Below are 20,670 nucleotides of genomic sequence, written 5' to 3'. Positions count from 1 at the left end.
TCGGACACCAAAAAAACAGAAATATCACCCTGCTAAGTCATGGGCCATGTTTAGGAATTCAGCTCACCCCTATTCCTTAAATTGGACCCCGCTGCAGTAAAAAAAAAAGTCAATTTTTTTAACCTCCTGCAACCCCCCCCCCCTTTATATCCAGAATTTATGCTCCACAGATCAATACTGTTCTTCCCATACGCGAAAGAGAATCTTGCAAAACATTTTAAAGGAACGTTTAATTCCATTTTGTAGAAATAGTGCACATCGCTCCGTATGTCAACCGATCATAACACAAAGGATTAAAACAAATAATAGACGCTTGTATATGTCAGCACCGCTAAGAGTCCAAAATACTCCGGCCTCGTCTTCTCAGCGCCGCTTGGTTTGGATACTTTACCAAGGTCGGTTTCTGGAACTGAAATATAATGAATACATTAGAATTTGCACTGTGAGAGAATACAATCCATTTTGTTCTTATAGAAACCATCTGGTCTTATAACTGGATGATGTTATAGGGCTCAGCTAACACTGATGGGCGGGGAAGTTTCACATTTCTACACACACCTCTGCGGCTCTTATTGGTGCATAGTTCTGAGGAGTAATTTCTTTATTTGGGGTACTATATAAACTGGTCACACAGTGTAATAAAGCAGAAGCTTTCAGTACACCACAAAGCATGTGTGCTGTAATGATTTCCCGAGCGCTCATAAAACAAATCTTACTGTCGCTCACAGCAAAATCTAGTTGTCTGCCACTCTGTACTCCTCCAGGTTTCAGTGTATGTTATTCCTGCATCCTCTCCACTATTTCTTGCATTTATTATATTCTGCAGCTACATTGCTTCTTGTGCACACATCCGCATTATCTTACTGTTTGAAACAAGTCTGTGTAGCAAGATGGGGCAGTCTACTGCACAGCAAATAGAACTTTGTGTAAACACTTTTGTAAATGATGCTACATGTATGGGTCTGTACTGTGTATTATCCCTGTACTGTGACATCACTGTGTGTATTATCCCTATACTGTGACATCACTGTGTGTATTATCCCTGTACTGTGACATCTGTGTGTATTATCCCTGTACTGTGACATCACTGTGTGTATTATCCCTGTACTGTGATATCACTGTGTGTATTATCCCTGTACTGTGATATCATTGTGTGTATTATCCCTGTACTGTGATATCATTGTGTGTATTATCCCTGTACTGTGATATCATTGTGTGTATTATCCCTGTACTGTGACATCACTGTGTGTATTATCTCTGTACTGTGACATCACTGTGTGTATTACCCCTGTACTGTGACATCACTGTGTGTATTATCCCTGTACTGTGACATCACTGTGTATTACCCCTGTACTGTGACATCACTGTGTGTATTACCCCTGTACTGTGACATCACTGTGTGTATTACTCCTGTACTGTGACATCACTGTGTGTGTTATCCCTGTACTGTGACATCACTGTGTGTATTACCCCTGTACTGAGATATCACTGTGTGTATTATCCCTGTACTGTGACATCACTGTGTATTACCCCTGTACTGTGACATCACTGTGTGTATTACTCCTGTACTGTGACATCACTGTGTGTATTATCCCTGTACTGTGACATCACTGTGTGTATTATCCCTGTACTGTGACATCACTGTGTGTGTTACCCCTGTACTGTGACATCACTGTGTGTGTTATCCCTGTACTGTGACATCACTGTGTGTATTATCCCTGTACTGTGACATCACTGTGTGTATTATCCCTGTACTGTGACATCACTGTGTGTATTATCCCTGTACTGTGAAATCTCTGTGTGTATTATCCCTGTACTGTGAAATCACTGTGTGTATTATCCCTGTGCTGTGACATCACTGTGTGTATTATCCCTGTACTGTGAAATCACTGTGTGTATTATCCCTGTACTGTGACATCTCTGTGTGTATTATCCCTGTGCTGTGACATCACTGTGTGTATTATCCCTGTACTGTGATATCACTGTGTGTATTATCCCTGTGCTGTGAAATCACTGTGTGTATTATCCCTGTACTGTGATATCACTGTGTGTATTATCCCTGTACTGTGAAATCACTGTGTGTATTATCCCTGTACTGTGACATCTCTGTGTGTATTATCCCTGTGCTGTGACATCACTGTGTGTATTATCCCTGTACTGTGACATCACTGTGTGTATTATCCCTGTACTGTGACATCTCTGTGTGTATTATCCCTGTACAGTGACATCTGTGTGTATTATCCCTGTACTGTGACATCTCTGTGTGTATTATCCCTGTACAGTGACATCTGTGTGTATTATCCCTGTACTGTGACATCACTGTGTGTATTATCCCTGTATTGTGACATTATTGTGTGTATGATCCCTGTACTGTGACATTATTGTGTGTATTATCCCTGTACTGTGACATCACTGTGTGTATTATCCCTGTATTGTGACATCACTGTGTGTATTATCCCTGTATTGTGACATTATTGTGTGTATTATCCCTGTATTGTGACATTATTGTGTGTATGATCCCTGTACTGTGACATTATTGTGTGTATTACCCCTGTACTGTGACATCACTGTGTGTATTATCCCTGTATTGTGACATTATTGTGTGTATGATCCCTGTACTGTGACATCACTGTGTGTATGATCCCTGTACTGTGACATTATTGTGTGTATTACCCCTGTACTGTGACATCTCTGTGTGTATTATCCCTGTACTGTGACATTATTGTGTGTATTACCCCTGTACTGTGACATCACTGTGTGTATTATCCCTGTATTGTGACATTATTGTGTGTATGATCCCTGTACTGTGACATCTCTGTGTGTATTACCCCTGTACTGTGACATCACTGTGTGTATTATCCCTGTACTGTGACATCACTGTGTGTATTACCCCTGTACTGTGACATCACTGTGTGTATTATCCCTGTACTGTGACATCCCTGTGTGTATTATCCCTGTACTGTGATATCACTGTGTGTATTATCCCTGTACTGTGCCATCACTGTGTGTATTATCCCTGTAATGTGACATCACTGTGTGTATTATCCCTGTACTGTGACATCACTGTGTGTATTATCCCTGTACTGTGACATCACTGTGTGTATTACCCCTGTAATGTGACATCACTGTGTGTATTACCCCTGTACTGTGACATCACTGTGTGTATTATCCCTGTACTGTGACATCACTGTGTGTATTATCCCTGTAATGTGACATCACTGTGTGTATTATCCCTGTACTGTGACATCACTGTGTGTATTATCCCTGTACTGTGACATCACTGTGTGTATTATCCCTGTACTGTGACATCACTGTGTGTATTATCCCTGTAATGTGACATCACTGTGTGTATTACCCCTGTACTGTGACATCACTGTGTGTATTATCCCTGTACTGTGACATCACTGTGTGTATTATCCCTGTACTGTGACATCACTGTGTGTATTATCCCTGTAATGTGACATCACTGTGTGTATTACCCCTGTACTGTGACATCACTGTGTGTATTATCCCTGTACTGTGACATCACTGTGTGTATTATCCCTGTACTGTGACATCACTGTGTGTATTATCCCTGTAATGTGACATCACTGTGTGTATTACCCCTGTACTGTGACATCACTGTGTGTATTACCCCTGTACTGTGACATCACTGTGTGTATTATCCCTGTACTGTGACATCACTGTGTGTATTACCCCTGTAATGTGACATCACTGTGTGTATTACCCCTGTACTGTGACATCACTGTGTGTATTATCCCTGTACTGTGACATTACTGTGTGTATTATCCCTGTAATGTGACATCACTGTGTGTATTATCCCTGTAATGTGACATCACTGTGTGTATTATCCCTGTACTGTGACATCACTGTGTGTATTATCCCTGTACTGTGCCATCACTGTGTGTATTATCCCTGTAATGTGACATCACTGTGTGTATTACCCCTGTACTGTGACATCACTGTGTGTATTATCCCTGTACTGTGACATCACTGTGTGTATTATCCCTGTAATGTGACATCACTGTGTGTATTATCCCTGTACTGTGACATCACTGTGTGTATTATCCCTGTACTGTGACATCACTGTGTGTATTATCCCTGTACTGTGACATCACTGTGTGTATTATCCCTGTAATGTGACATCACTGTGTGTATTATCCCTGTACTGTGACATCACTGTGTATTATCCCTGTACTGTGACATCACTGTGTGTATTATCCCTGTACTGTGACATCTCTGTGTGTATTATCCCTGTACAGTGACATCTGTGTGTATTATCCCTGTACTGTGACATCACTGTGTGTATTATCCCTGTATTGTGACATTATTGTGTGTATGATCCCTGTACTGTGACATTATTGTGTGTATTATCCCTGTACTGTGACATCACTGTGTGTATTATCCCTGTATTGTGACATCACTGTGTGTATTATCCCTGTATTGTGACATTATTGTGTGTATTATCCCTGTATTGTGACATTATTGTGTGTATGATCCCTGTACTGTGACATTATTGTGTGTATTACCCCTGTACTGTGACATCACTGTGTGTATTATCCCTGTATTGTGACATTATTGTGTGTATGATCCCTGTACTGTGACATCACTGTGTGTATGATCCCTGTACTGTGACATTATTGTGTGTATTACCCCTGTACTGTGACATCTCTGTGTGTATTATCCCTGTACTGTGACATTATTGTGTGTATTACCCCTGTACTGTGACATCACTGTGTGTATTATCCCTGTATTGTGACATTATTGTGTGTATGATCCCTGTACTGTGACATCTCTGTGTGTATTACCCCTGTACTGTGACATCACTGTGTGTATTATCCCTGTACTGTGACATCACTGTGTGTATTACCCCTGTACTGTGACATCACTGTGTGTATTATCCCTGTACTGTGACATCACTGTGTGTATTATCCCTGTACTGTGCCATCACTGTGTGTATTATCCCTGTAATGTGACATCACTGTGTGTATTATCCCTGTACTGTGACATCACTGTGTGTATTATCCCTGTAATGTGACATCACTGTGTGTATTATCCCTGTACTGTGACATCACTGTGTGTATTATCCCTGTACTGTGACATCACTGTGTGTATTATCCCTGTACTGTGACATCACTGTGTGTATTATCCCTGTAATGTGACATCACTGTGTGTATTATCCCTGTACTGTGACATCACTGTGTGTATTATCCCTGTACTGTGACATCACTGTGTGTATTATCCCTGTACTGTGACATCACTGTGTGTATTACCCCTGTACTGTGACATCACTGTGTGTATTATCCCTGTAATGTGACATCACTGTGTGTATTATCCCTGTACTGTGACATCACTGTGTGTATTACCCCTGTACTGTGACATCACTGTGTGTATTATCCCTGTACTGTGACATCACTGTGTGTATTATCCCTGTACTGTGACATCACTGTGTGTATTATCCCTGTACTGTGACATCACTGTGTGTATTATCCCTGTACTGTGACATCACTGTGTGTATTATCCCTGTACTGTGACATCACTGTGTGTATTATCCCTGTACTGTGACATCACTGTGTGTATTATCCCTGTACTGTGACATCACTGTGTGTATTACCCCTGTACTGTGACATCACTGTGTGTATTACCCCTGTACTGTGACATCACTGTGTGTATTACCCCTGTACTGTGAAATCACTTACCGATCTCCATTTCATTCACGACAATTTTCTGTTTTAGCATCTGGATTCCGTGCTTGTTCTGAGCGATGCAGACATAGAAGCCGTCATGTGCCCTCTTCACGTCCTTTATCTGTATGGTCCGGTTGTCCTGCTCATATTGGAGCTGGGCTGTGGGAGTGTGCCAGCTGTAGGACGGAGGGGGCACAGCGTCCGCCTCACAAATCAGAGTCAAATTTTCCCCTTCCGCTACAGAGGCCGCTGGCTGAACGATGATTAGCGATATTCTGGGCTCATCTGCGTGTAGGAAATATACAAGACAATGTTATAACTGAGGAAGGGGCCCAGAAGAAAATCTGTCATTCTCTTTTTACTCCTTTTATAGACCCTCTACCCTTGTAACACTCTAATGTAAAATAGTAAACAGGACATCGGTAGGAGGGAGATGAAGCTGCAGATGTAGTTTTTCACTAAGTGCTACAATGCAACAGCACAAGGAGGTAGTGATCTGGAAGAAGAGAAACCATCAGAAGGCAGGAAACAGTATTTCTGGTCATTATAGGACATGTACACTACTTTTTTCACCAGTATTCCACTCTGCAGACTCCAATCTACAATTTTCAGTTGCCTCTGAGCTGGTGGGTGGAGACTACCTGTTATGATGTCTTCCGTACACAGTACACACAGACTTCTGTGGTCATTATAGGACATGTACACTACATTTTTCACCAGTTTTCCACTCTGCAGACGCAAATCTACAATTTTCAGTTGTCTCTGAGCTAGTGGGTAGAGGCTACCTGCTATGCTGTCTCCCATATACAGCACACCCAGACAAGAGGGATTCCTACTCTCCTGTCTCTTCTTGACACACGTTCAGGAGACTGGAGGACAGTATACAGCATCTAGCTATGATCCCAGGACTGAAGTGAGATAAAACACTTACTAGAAATCAACAGCACAGATCTATGTGAGCATCTGCACTTCACCTTGTGCCCTCCATTCCTTCGTTGACTGTAATCTGATCCCTCAGTGACCTGACAGGCCCTCTTATTTTGAGTAAAACTTAGCCATATTTTTTTTTTTTTTAGCGTGAATGATGAGTTGAAGCGGCGGAAAGAAATGGCTCATAAGTGGAGAAAGAAGCTGATTTTTTTTTTTTTTTTTAGCAGATATATTACAAAAATTTCTCCTATTTGTTTGTATTATTGATGTATTTAAAAGACAGTGACCATTGGAATATACCGTGTACATACCATGGTCTTATTTTACTATTCGGATATGTGCACACACTGCATATTTGGTGCAGAAATTTTCTTCCTGAAATCTGCACCTTCTGGCTGAAAAAAGTACCAAAAAAGACATGCGTTTTGGTGCTTTTTTTGGTGCGCTTTTGTGACATGCTTTTTTTTAAATTCAGTCAATGAGTGAAAGTGCTAAAAAAACCCGCACAAATGACACACTGCTTATTTTTTCCTTGCACATTTGCTGCAGAAAATAATCTGGAAAGTGTGCACAGGACTTCAGAATTCTCATTGTCTTTCCTGGCATGAAGATAGACGTGCATATTTGGGCCACAAACTACACCAAAACTGCACCAAAATCGTAGCTTAAGGCTATGTCCGCACTTTGCTTTTTTACCTGCTTTTCCGCTGCTTTTTCAACTGCAGCGTTCAGGCTGTGTTCTCAAGTTGCTTTTTTCCCCATGCTGTTTGAAGCGTTTTTGCTTGCAGATTTGTAACAAAACTGCAAGCAAATGCTGATGGCAGCAAAGTCAATGAGAATCCTGAAGTGTAGTGCACACGTTCAGGCTTTTTTCCTTGCAGATTTGGTGCAGAAAATAATCTGCAGAATGTCAATTTTTTCTGCATTTCTGACTGTTTTTTACCATTGAAAGCAATGAAAAAAAAAATGCATAAAAAAACAAGTTTTTGCAGCTGCATTTTTCCTCCCAAGAGATGTAGATGTGGTGCAGAAATTTTTGCTACATGTACACAGACCCTGAGGGTTTTTATCTCCTAATCCTAATGTAGTACCCCTGAAGCCATCAGGAGCTACAAGGTACTGCATCCTGTCAAAGATGCGGGGTCTACTCCCAGGGACCCAGAAGACCAGTGCCGGTAACAGCAAAACACATATATAATCTCTGTTTTTCCCCATTCCCAAAGACTAGTGCCAGACTAGGGTTGGACCCAATGGATGGACACCTAGGGGTGGAGCCGATCCAGTCCACTAGACTACAACCAGGGAGGAGGAGTCAGAAAGTCAGTAAGTGGAAGTGAGAGGAGACCGACGTAACCGCACTAACAGGAGAGTGTAACGGTGACCTGAGGGCCCAGGCGGTTGGTTGCCGGTGGAGTACGGTGGAGTATTCCCGGAACCATAGCACCAACGGGGTACAGGACCCTAGGTCAGGAAAACGCTCCAGGCAGACCTGATAAAATCTGCACAGTGAGGGGACCATCCAGGACCTCACTGTCAGACTGACACAGTAGCAATGGGAGAACCGGGGAACAGGACCAGAGAAACCATCCCCACAGGGTTCACACTATCTGTTATATGGACTAAGGGGCACTTTGCACACTACGACATCGCAGGTGCGATGTCGGAGGGGTCATGTCGAAAGTGACGCACTTCCGGCGTCGCACTCGACATCGTAGCATGTAAAGCCTAGATGATACGATTAATGAGCGCAAAATCGTCGTAATCGTATCATCGGTGCAGCGTCGGGGAATTCTATAATTACACGGCTGCGACAGGTACGATGTTATTCCTCGTTCCTTCGGCAGCACACATCGCTGTGTATGAAGCCGCAGGAGCGAGGAACATCTCCTACCTGCGTCCGGCAGCTCACGCCGGCTATGCGGAAGGACAGAGGTGGGCGGGATGTTTACGTCCCGCACTTCTCCGCCCCTCCGCTTCTATTGGCCGCCTGCCGTGTGACGCCGCACGAACCGCCCCCTTAATAAGGAGGCGGGTCGCCGGCCAGATCGACGTCGCAAGGCAGGTGAGTCCATGTTCGCTACGGCTGCAATCACAAGATATCGCTGCTGCGACGGGGGCGGGGATTATCGCGCTCGGCATCGCAAGCATCGGCTTGTGATGTCATTGTGTGCAAAGTGCCCCTAAGACTGAAAGAGAACCAGGAGGGAACCCCCCACGAGACGCTTCAAGCCACGGGGACCCACCAACCAGAGACAGGTGCAGGAGAAAGAAGCCACCAGGTCACCAAACCGGCACTGGGACTAAGGGGACCAGTGGTCAGGACCAGCCTTCCTCGGGTGACCAGCCATAACAACGCTGTGAGTAAAGCAACCAGTTACACTGCAATCCCTTGTGTGGCCTAAATTCTTTCCGCGCCCCACAACATCATCTATACCCTGGGGCCTGGCCCTACTTGCAGAGGGCCCAACATCCAGGCTGTCACCAACACCAGCCCCAGCGGTGAGAACTGTGCAGCGGCGGCTCCACTAAATAGCCACAACCCGCAAGTGGCGTCACGACAAAAACTTTTATTTCATCTCTCCTGTAAATATTCCCCCTTTTAAAAGCGACCCCCAGGGTCACGAAACCGGGCAACGACCACCAAGTGACACCTCCTCAGCAATACATCGCCCGGGACCGAGTACCCCATAGCCCTAGGGCGACACACTAACAGTATTGCATTTTGGCATTTGCCATAAGTTGAGTGACTGGAAAGGAGACCCATAAGGATTTAGGTGAGGGTGGGTGACACATCTAGATGCCCCCCTCGCCCATAGCCCATTTCCTTCTTGCAGACACTCACATTGCACGGACACCGTCACTCTCTTAGACACCATGTCAAAGTTTGTGGCTCTGCAGTAGAATTCGCCGGACATGTTTGAGAACGCGGTGAACGTCTCTCCTTCCATGAATGCCATGGAGTCCTTCACACAGGTGACGGTGGGAGGCGGGTGTCCGGTGGCCTTACAGTGGAAGCTGTTTTCTTCTCCTTCTATCCAAACCACCTTATCCGGACAGTCGGTAAACTCCGGTTCAGCTGGAAAAAAAGAGAGAATAGGTAGATTAGAAGTGTTGTCATGGGGGCTTTAGAGCAAAAAAACCTTTTAAATATTATTGATGAGCGAGCACTACCATGATTGGGTGCTTGGTACTCGTTAAGAGCAGTTGGATGCTTGGATGGGCACGACTTGGGTACCCGAGTATAATGGAAGTCAATGGGGAACTAGAGCATTTTCCAGAAAATCATAGTGGCATCCATTTTTCTGTAGCACAGGACACTGTAAATGATTTTTCAACAATAGCTGCTGAGGAATACCAAACAGATTTCCCTCGTCCCATTTTTCTGGATGAGAACGGCACCGATAATTTATGCGTAAAGTTAAAGGAAAACGCAATCCAAAATTTTGGAATGCCTCCAGAATCACCGGTAATAACCCAAAAATGCCAGTTTTTGGGCATTTTTTTTCATATATATATATATATATTACATATATATGTATAAATATATAAGCAAGAAAGTCCCAGTAAAATTGGTACCAATGACCAGTATGTCCGCTATGCTATTCTTCATGCAACTAATAAGTAAAACCTCAAATTCCACATACAGTTTCCTATATTAACAATTGTAACGGACCGTGAAAAACGCAGGACATGCGGGTGTGATCCTCTTTTGCACACACAACTTATTTTCGGCGAGTCTGATCTGAAATATGGATCTAAGTAGTAATTGCTGCAATTTTTGTTTTAAGCGCAGACCATTGGGGCATGTATAAAAACGTTTGTGAACTGCCAGATTGACTTCCATCGGTCCTTGTTGCAGTTCATATGCTATACATTTTGTGTACAGCATTCGGACTGATTACTACGCTCATCTGAATCAGCCCTAAGAAGTGAGGGAATGGAAGGTTCCAGCACTCATGGTGCTGGCAGAGTGCTGAATAAATGGAAATTCCTACCCAAAGAGGATGGCAAGTTACATAGCAGGAGAATTGGGGCTGTTCCTGGTAATAAATTCCTTGTACAATCCCTTTTAGGCAGAAGCTCATCATAGGCTCTTCTGCTTCGGGGACCCTTCATTTGGACTGATTAATACTTTAATACACTTGTCTGAAACAGTCCTAAGAAGTGAGGGGAAGGGAGGTTTCAGCACTTATAGTGCTGGCAGAGTACTGAAAAAGCGAAAATGCCTACCCAAAGAGAAAGGCAAGTTACAGAGCAGGATACCATAAATTGGTGCTGTTCCCGGAAATATATTCTTTCTACAATCCTTTTTAGGCAGAAGCTCATCATAGGCTCTACTGCTTTGGGGACCCTCCATTCAGACTGATTACTACACTTGTCTGAATCAGCCCTAAGAAGTGAGAGAAAGGAGGTTCCAGAACTCATAGTGCTGGCAGAATGCTGAAGAAAAGGAAAGACCCATTCAAAGAGGATGATAAGTTAGGCTAGTTTCACACATCCAGCTTTTTGCCGGTTTGTCGTATTCGGCGCACGCCAGTACAGTGTATACAGTACAATGGCAGCGCCGCAACTTCCGAGTCACATGCTCCGGTCACATGACAGCATGTTACCGGCTCTTGTCGCGCTGCCATTGTACTGTATCACACTGTACTGGAGTGCACCGAATCCGGCAAAACGGCGAAAAGCCAGATGTGTGAAACTAGCAATCGCGTACAAGATTTCTCCCGTGCCTCCCCCATACTCTGGAACGCTCTACCTCAGCATATCAGACTCTCCCCTACCGTGGAAAGCTTCAAGAGGAAACTTAAGACCTATCTCTTCCAACAAGCCTACAACCTACAATAGCCCTCAGTCCAGTACCCCACTGCACAACCAGCTCTGTCCTCACCTATTGTACCATCACCCATTCCCTGTAGACTGTGAGCCCTCGTGGGCAGGGTCCTCTCTCCTCCTATACCAGTCTGTTATGTACTGTTAATGATTGTTGTACGTATACCCTCTTTCACTGTAAAGTGCCATGGAATAAATGGCGCTATAAAAATAAATAATAATAATAATAAAATAATAACTAGCCTTACAGAGCAGGAGACTCAGGGTTTCCTTGTACAATCCCATTCGGACTGATCACTACACTTGTCTGAATCAGTCCTAAAAAGTGAGGGGGAGGGAGGTTACAGCACTCATAGTGCTGGTAGAATGTTGAATAATTGGAAATGACTACCCAAAGGTTCCAGCACTCATAGTGCTGGCATAATGCTGAAGAGGAAATGCCCATTCAAATAGGATGGCAAGTTACAGTCCATTCGGACTGATCACTACACTTGTCTGAATCAGTCCTAAAAAGTGAGGGGGGAGGGAGGTTCTAGCACTCATAGTGCTGTCAGAATGCTGAATAATTGGAAATGCCTACCCAAAGAGGATGGCAAGTTACAGAGCAGGAGAATCAGGGCTATTCCCAGAAATAAATCCTTTGTACAATCCATTTTAGGCAAAAGCTCATCATAGGCTCTTCTGCTTTGGGGACCCTCCATTCAGACTAAATACTACACTCATCTGAATCAGTCCTAAGAAGTGAGGTTCCAGCACTCATAGTGCTGGCAGAGTGCTAAAGAGGAGGAAATGTCCATTAAAAAAGGATGGCAAGTTACAGAGCAGGAGAATCAGGGCTTCCTTGTACATTACAAATTTTACACTGGGGCGCAGGATTAATGTTTGGATCTGGTACAGATTGTACAGCATGGTGTCCCCCCTCATCGTGTCAAGTGACGTCGTCTGTTCTTAATCCAACCACCTCATCAAAATCTTTACAAGGAAAAGCCGAGTACCCGGTGAGTCTTGGCCTTTTTCGGATACAGCGAGCTTTCTCCACACTGCATGTGAACTAAAGAAATCCTAAAATAACAAAAAAAAAATAAAAAGTCTGCAACAGATGAGAAACTGGTCTGCAAACGAGTTGTGTATGAGTCATGTACTCTGCTCCTGCCAAGATTCCCCCACACATGGGCCGCTGCCTGGCATTGTAAGGGCCCGGAGCAGAGAATAGCAGCGTTGTGCGCGACCTAAGGGGGAGCGTTCAGGGATGGAAGTAAAGGGGGGGCCGGAGCATCAGTCACACCCTAGCCTGATACCGTAGGGGCCCCAGCCGCCCCTCTGCCACACACATAGAAGTCATTATTAGAAAAGGTTAGATGACCTGTTCTAAATATGCACAACGCAAGCCCATTGATTTCAAAGTGAGCAATGCAATACTTAATTTCTCCTGTGGTGGCGCTGCAGAGGCATTTCACACTTACCAATCAGCCTGGGCTGCACAGTATAGATGTGCACAATGGTTCCCAGCAATGGTTAATACACGTGCACCCTTCTACATGAGGATTTCCATAACAGAGAATGCCTAAAACCCCAAAACAGGTGTTTTTGTTTTTTCTCTTTGTGCTTTAGTTTTGTTTTTTTTTTCTTTCTACCAAGAACCATAACTTTTTTTTTCTGAGGTCTTGTTTTTTGCTGGACGACCAGTTTTGAATGACACCAGTCATTTTACCATATAATTGTGCTAATAACGGGCTAACAAAAATTCATATGTGATGACATCGTGGTGGAAAAAATGCAATTCCGCCATTGTTTTTTTTGTTTTGTTTTTATGGTGTTTATTGTACTGTGAAATTGACCTGGAAGCTTAAAGGGAATCTGTCAGCAGGTTTTTGCTACCTCATCTGATTCCAACGATGTATTATATAGTTTACTGGGTGTAGTGGTGATGACAGAATCAAAGGTTTTAGATTTAGTTCTGTATATACAAAGTCTATAAACAATGAGTTGCTAATCAAGCAGGGGGCGAGCCGGACTAGCTGACCTAGTCTGGCAATTATAATCTCCTACAGAATCATTTTAGGATTCACTTAGAATACTGGGTGCAGCGGTGATAACAGAATCAGACTTTGCAAATTTAGCTCTGTATATACAAAGTGTATAGACAATGATTTGCTAATCACAGCAGGGCACAAACCGACTAGCTGACCTCTAGCTGACCTAGTCCGGCAATGATAATCTCCTACAGAATCATTTTAGGAGTTACTTAGTTTACTGGGTGTAGCGGTGATGACCGAATCAGAGCATTCAGATTTAGCTCTCTATATACAAAGTCTATAGACAAAGAGTTGCTAATCACAGCAGGGGGAGAGCCGGACTAGCTGACCTCTAGTTGACCTAGTCTAGCAATGATAATCTCCTACAGAATCAATTTAGGAGTTTCTTAGTTTACTGGGTGCAGCGGTGATGACAGAATCAGAGCTTTCAGATTTAGGTCTCTATATACAAAGTCTATAGACAATGAGTTGCTAAGCCCAGCAGGGCGCGAGCCGGACTAGCTGACCTCTAGCTGCCCTAGTCCGGCAATGATAATCTCCTACAGAATGATTTTAAGTTTTGGAAGATTGGACTTTTAGCATGAGACGATACCAAATATACTTTTCTTTCGATTCTTTATATATTGTTATTCCTTTTCTGCATTTACCTTATTGTTTTGTCCCTTTAGGTGACTTTAACCTGCAATTCCACAATATTTTGGTTTCATATAGGAAAAATGATGTTCTCTTATGAGGCTCAGCCTATTGCTGGGCATGAAGGGAAGTATAAAATGGCAGTAACAGGGGTCTTTAGGAGGGTCAATGAGAGCGAGCAAACAGAACCAATAGGAGGGTCGTCACAGGGGGCTAATGAAAGCACGCACACCAACAGTTATGTTATTGAAATGTCATGGTCAATGATTGACAGCAGCATTTAAATGGTTAAAAAGCGGCAATTGGAGCAAGCGCCATTCATTGCTGTTAAAGGCAGATGTTGGCTGTGTAATACAACTGGCATCTCTTGGCTATGGTGCAGGCTCACCTCCTGAGCCCGCTCCATATATACGGACCTAGTGTAAAACATACTATTATCGTCTCTGTTTGGAATGCATTTAATAAGTTGGAATTGGAGCTGCCTCTAATTGAAACAGATACTTGTGGGTTCCAACAGAATAGCACAGCCACGTTACTGTTGTATGGGGAAGGCTCATCTCCTGAACCCGCTTGATACATAGGGACCTAATGTAAAACATACAGTTTTACTCTATGTTGGGAATGGGTTTAATCAGTTGGAATCAGAGCTGGCTGTATTTGATGCAAATACTTGTGGGTGCCATCTGTATAGCACAGCCACATTACTGCTGTATGGGGCATGCTCACCTGTTGAGCCCGCTACATACATGAGAACCCAATGTAAAATATGCTATTGAGTTCTATGTTGGGAATGGGTTTAATCAGGTGGAATCGGAGCTGGCTCTAATTGAAGCAGATACTTGTGGGTGTCATCTGTATAGCACAGCCGCATCAATGCTGTATGGAGCAGGCTCACCTCCTGAGCCCGATCCACACATAGGGACCTAATGTAAAGCATACTATTATGTTCTATGTTGGGAATAGGTTTAATCAGTTAGAATAGAAGCTGGCTCTAATTAAAGCAGATACTTGTGGGTGCCATCTGTATAGCACAGCCGTATCTTTGCTGTTTGGAGCAGGCTCACCTCCTGAGCCCGCTCCATACCAACACTGTGCTAGATGGCCTGTATGTGATCACTTCTGCTGGGCATCCTTGAAAAGCAAAATACTTCGTGGGACCTCAAGGTTGACATTTATTTTGGAAAAGGTCTGTTCTAATATATATATATATATATATATATATATATATACAGGGTGGTCCAAAAGTAGATGGACAGTATGTGTGGGTTATGAAGGGGGAGATTTATCAAGCATGGTGTAAAGTGAAACTGACTCAGTTGCCCTTAGCAACCAATCAGATTCCACTTTTCATTCTTCACAGACTCTTTGGAAAATAAAAGGTGGAATCTGATTGGTATTTTTAAATATAATTTTATATATAAATCAAAGTAAATGTTATTGTTTTCTGTCCACCTACTTTTGGACCACTCTGTGTGTGTGTGTGTGTGTGTGTATATATGTAATACATACATATGCATATATATATATATATATATATATATATATATGTGTATGTATATGTATGTATATATATCTATATCTAATATACAGTATAAGAGACAGACAGACAGAGACAGATGGGGAAAGAGACAGACCGAGACAGACAAAGACAGACAGGGAAAGAGGCAGACAGAGAAAGACAGAGACAGACCTGGAAAGAGACAGATGGGGAAAGTGTCAGAGTTCCGGGATTTCCAGTTTTCTTTTGAAGGATCTTGCCCTTTGTTAACATGGAGTTTTCTGTTCTGTTGCCCTACTTCCTGTTCATCTGTTTAAAAGCCCGCCCCTAAGCTTTGTCTAGTTGCCTGAGTATACTGCTTCCTGTGTACTCCTGCCCTGCTGCTCTCATCTCCTGATTGCTGTTTGGATCCGGTTGAAACACCTGACACCAGCTCTGGACTTCACCTCTCATCCAACTGTGCTCGGACTCCGTCTGCCGTCTCTGGTCGGCACTTCTGCCCGGTCCCTTCTGTTCATATCCACCCTAGGACTCACATCACGTACGGACATTTTTTGGACTATACCTGTTGCCCTTTTGTCTCCCGGCTGCTGTACATTTGGGCCTTCTGGGGTGATTGCCAGACAGCCCCTGTATAGGGGTTCGCTCCTGGTGGTCTCCCTGGGGGAGTCCAGTGCGTGGCCCCGGGAAGTCCCCTTTGCTCTGAACCCAGCATGTATTTACTGTGTTTATGTGTATATTCTGTTCTGTGTACATATTGCGGTTACATATTATTGTGTATATTCTGTTCTGTGCACATATTGCGGTTACATATTATTGTGTATATTCTGTTCTGTGCACATATTGCGGTTACATATTATTGTGTATATTCTGTTCTGTGTACATATTGCGGTTACATATTATTGTGTATATTCTGTTCTGTGCACATATTGCGGTTACATATTATTGTGTATATTCTGTTCTGTGTACATATTGCGGTTACATATTATTGTGTATATTCTGTTCTGTGCACATATTGCGGTTACATATTATTGTGTATATTCTGTTCTGTGCACATATTGCGGTTACATATTATTGTGTATATTCTGTTCTGTGCACATATTGCGGTTACATATTATAAAACGTCTTTTGCACCAAGAACCCGTCTCTGGTTGTCATTGCCCTAACGCAATCGAAATCCTCAGTACATACAATAGTATTACAGAAAGAGACAGACAGAGGGACAGAGACAGACAGGGAAAGATGAGACAGCCAGAGAGACAGACAGATAGATGGGGAAAGAGACAAACCTTGATAGAGACAGATGGGGAAAGAGACAGAGAAATAGAGACAGACAAAGAAAGAGACAGACAGGACAAGACACAGACAAAGAGATGGACAAAGACAGACAGGGAAAGAGACGGGAAAAGAGATGGGGAGACAGACGGGGAAAGAGACAGACCCGGAAAGAGACAGATGGAGAAAGAAACAGAGGGATAGAGACAGAGAAAGAAAGACAGAAAGAGACAGGCAAACCTGGAAAGAGACAGACGGGGCAAGAGACAGACAGACACAGAGATAGAGACAGACTGATACAAAGACAGACAGACTGCGACACATAGACAGAGACTGGGAGAGAGACAGACAGACAGTTACTATCCTGGGCAACTACTGGGTACTACAGCTAGCATATATATATTAGGGGCGAAGAGGGAAGTAAGGGCATGTTGCCATCTTTGTTTTGGGCACTTAATAATCTCCCCATTACAGAATGGTTGATAGTAGTATAAGTGGACATGGACCACACGGGATCCTCCTCCGCTTGGGTTACATACTCTGAATGTTCAGCCGCTGGGGTTTGCTCTTGGTCCTGAAGTGCGCCTCGCATGATACCTCCACCTCGCGCATGTCTTTGGTGACGTCCAGTGTGCAGGTGACATTCGGTAAATTTCCCGTGTGGGAGACACAGTTTGTGAGATTCTCCTTGGCGATGATCTTTAGTTCCACCTCCATACATTGGCACTCGCTGGCTGGCAGCATGCAGGTCACCTTCGTCTCATTACTGGTTTTTGTCCTGTCTTCCAAGCCTACTATGGGAATGGGAAGTAAAGCTGTTGGAACAAAAAAAAAATAGATATAATGAACATAAAGTAATAATACTAAAAACAGCTCCGTAAAATCGAATTCTATTTAGTGATTAAAAAGAATCTGTCAGCAGGTTTTTTCTATGTAGTACGAGAGCAGCATATTGTATGGACAGGGACCCTGATTACAGCGATGTGTCACTTACTGAGCTAGGTGCAGCAGTTGTGAGTTTCCTCTTATGCAGAGCTCGGAAAGCTGAGCTGTGTATAACTCCGCCCACACCACTGATTGGCAGCTTTCTGTGTACTCTGTATACTGACATAAAGCTGCTTATCAGTACTTGTGGGCAGAGTTGGACTAGCAGACACAAGACACCATACTGTTTTTATTGAAACAGCAAAACATAGACAAGTAAGTGACACATCGCTGGAATCAGGGTCTCTGCTCCTACATAATGCTGCTCTCAGATTACTCTGCCACATTCTAGGCCATTTTTGCTCTTTTACACCCAGGGACATTTTCATTTTTTTTATAACTTATGCAGATTTTAAAACTATTAAGATTCAAATTTCTTTTTGGCTACTTTTTTTTTCTTTACATTTTTTTTATAGCACCAGGGGTTATATTATATTATAATTGCATTTTAAAATAATGGGAACCTGTTAGCACCAATAAAAAAAGGCATTCATCTGCAGATAATAGTGGCAATCTGTAGATAAATACCATTTTAAACCTGTGCAGCATTGTAATTGGAAGTGCAGCTGCAGGGAGAAAATTAAGTTATAGTCTCCTTGCAGCTGCTAATGGGAACCTGTTAACACCAACAATAAAAGGCACTCACCTGCAGACCTAGTATTTAGTAGCAAACTGCAGCTAAATACCATTGTAAACCTGTGCAGCATTGTAAGTGGAAGTGCAGCGGCAGTGAGAACATTAAGGCTATGTGTCCACGCTGCGGAAAATGTGCGGATTTTGCCGCGGATTTCTCGCGGAAAAGCCGCGGATTTTCCGAAAATCTGCAGCAGCGGCACTTCCAAGCCATTTCAATGGCATTTTGGAAATGCTGTGTCCATGCTGCGGATTTTTCCGCGGCGGATTTGCCGCGGATTTTGATCCGGAAAAATCTGCAGCATGTCAATTATTGTTGCGGATTTTGATCCGGATTTTGGCTTCAGAATTGGGGAAAAAATAAATCCGCATCAAAATCCGCGGCAAATCCGCGGCAAAAAAAAGGTGCGGATTTGCCGCGAAAGTCGCGGATTTTCATGCAGAAAAATCCGCAGCAACATTCTACCGTGGACGCATAGCCTAAAGGGAACCTGTCACCACTTTTTTCGACTATAAGCTGCGGCCATCACCACCACCGGGCTCTTATATACAGCATTCTAACATGCTGTATATAAGAGCCCAGGCCCCTGTGAGAACATAAAAAACACTTTTTATAATACTTACCTAACAGTCGCGCGGTGGGCCTTATGGGCGTCTCCATTGTCCGGTGCCAGCGCCTCCTCTTTCGGCCATCTTTGTCCTCCTTCTGAAGCTTGAATGCATGACGTGGCTACGTCATACACTCGCCGATCCTGCGCAGGCGCACTACAATACTTTGATCTGCCTTGCTCAGGGCAGATAAAAGTGCGCCTTCTCAGGACCTGAATGCCGGCGAGTGTGTATGACGTCGGACCCGTCATGCACCGCAGCTAGAGAAGAAGGAGGACAAAGATGGCCGAAAGAGGCGGCGCCGGCACTGGACAATGGAGACGCCCACAAGGCCCAGCACGTGACCGTTAGGTAAGTATTATAAAGTGTTTTTTATGTTATACCCCCGGCCCAGGCTCTTATATACATCATGTTAGAATGCTGTATATAAGAGCCCAGTGGTGGTGGCCACAGCTTATAGCCAAAAAAAATGGTGACAGGTTCCCTTTAAGTTGTATTCTCCTTGTAGCTGCTAAGGCCGGTTTCACACATCCGGCTTTTTGCCGTTTTGCCGGATGCGGCGCTCTCCCGTACAGTTAATACAGTACAGTGACAGCGCAACAAGCGCCGGTCACATGCTGTCATGTGACCGGCGCATGTGACCCGGAAGTTACAGCGCTGTCATTGTACTATATTCACTGTACGGGAGAGCGCCGCATCCGGCAAAACGGCAAAAAGCCGGATGTGTGAAACCGGCCTAATGGGAACCTGCTAGCACCAACAAAAAAAGGCATTCTCCTGCAGACATAATAGTGGCAATCTGCAGGTAAACAACAACACAAATCTGTGCAGAATTGTAATTGAAAGTGCAGCTACAGGGAGAAAATTAAGTTGTATTCTCCTTGCAGCTCTAATGGGAACAAAATTAAGGATTTCACCTGCAGACATAATAGTGGCAATTTGCAGGTAAATACCATTATAAACTGTGCAACATTGTAAGTGGAAGTGCAGCTGCAGGGAGAAAATTAAGTTGTATTTTCCTTGCAGCTGCTCGCTTGCAGTCATTTGGGCGGCAATGTGGAAGTGAATAGTCAGTGCTCGGTGCACATTGAGTGCGCTGTAATCACTCCCTTGACTGTGTGCTGAGCAGAAGAAGGGATTACGGCCGTCATCCGGCTCAGTGCTCCTGTCTGGACCCTCTACCCCTATTTCCACGAACACCATGGCTGCTTTTTATTGACATACCTGGATGAATAAAAGAAGAAAACTTTCACGACTGAAGTGTGCCGCTGTTCTTCTGTGTTGCTGAATTGATGACTGTGTGTCATTACAGCTACCTGCACCACTCTGATGACTGGAAGCCAACGGCTGCAGGGAGAATATAACTTCATTTTCTCCCTGTAGCTGCACTTCAAATTAGACACCTGCACATATTTTAAACACTATTTACCTGCAGATTACTACCATAACTGTAGGTAAAGGCTGCTTTGTTTTATGATTGGTTATATAGGTGATATATGGTTGTGTCATCAATTACGGGATTAAAAACTGTGCATTGGACAAGCAGTGGTGCAGT

General features: G+C 43.7%; 1 protein-coding gene across 1 annotated transcript in view; it reads right to left on the bottom strand.

Annotated features, from left to right (window-relative positions):
- Positions 1 to 215: 215 nt before the first annotated feature.
- LOC142304275 (lachesin-like) overlaps positions 216 to 20,670 on the bottom strand; it is a 42,560-nt gene continuing 22,105 nt past the window's right edge. Inside the window, exons 2-5 of the mRNA XM_075346497.1 lie at positions 17,429 to 17,704; positions 9,460 to 9,693; positions 5,700 to 5,972; positions 216 to 409 (exon numbers count right to left, since the gene is read on the bottom strand). Of these exons, the coding sequence (XP_075202612.1) occupies positions 294 to 409; positions 5,700 to 5,972; positions 9,460 to 9,693; positions 17,429 to 17,704 (899 nt within the window). The 3' untranslated portion in view covers positions 216 to 293. The remainder of the gene's footprint in view (positions 410 to 5,699; positions 5,973 to 9,459; positions 9,694 to 17,428; positions 17,705 to 20,670) is intronic.

The sequence above is a fragment of the Anomaloglossus baeobatrachus genome, chromosome 4 (assembly GCF_048569485.1).
Source record: "Anomaloglossus baeobatrachus isolate aAnoBae1 chromosome 4, aAnoBae1.hap1, whole genome shotgun sequence".
Lineage (NCBI taxonomy): Eukaryota > Metazoa > Chordata > Amphibia > Anura > Aromobatidae > Anomaloglossus > Anomaloglossus baeobatrachus.
This window is presented reverse-complemented; position numbering and strand designations above follow the sequence as displayed.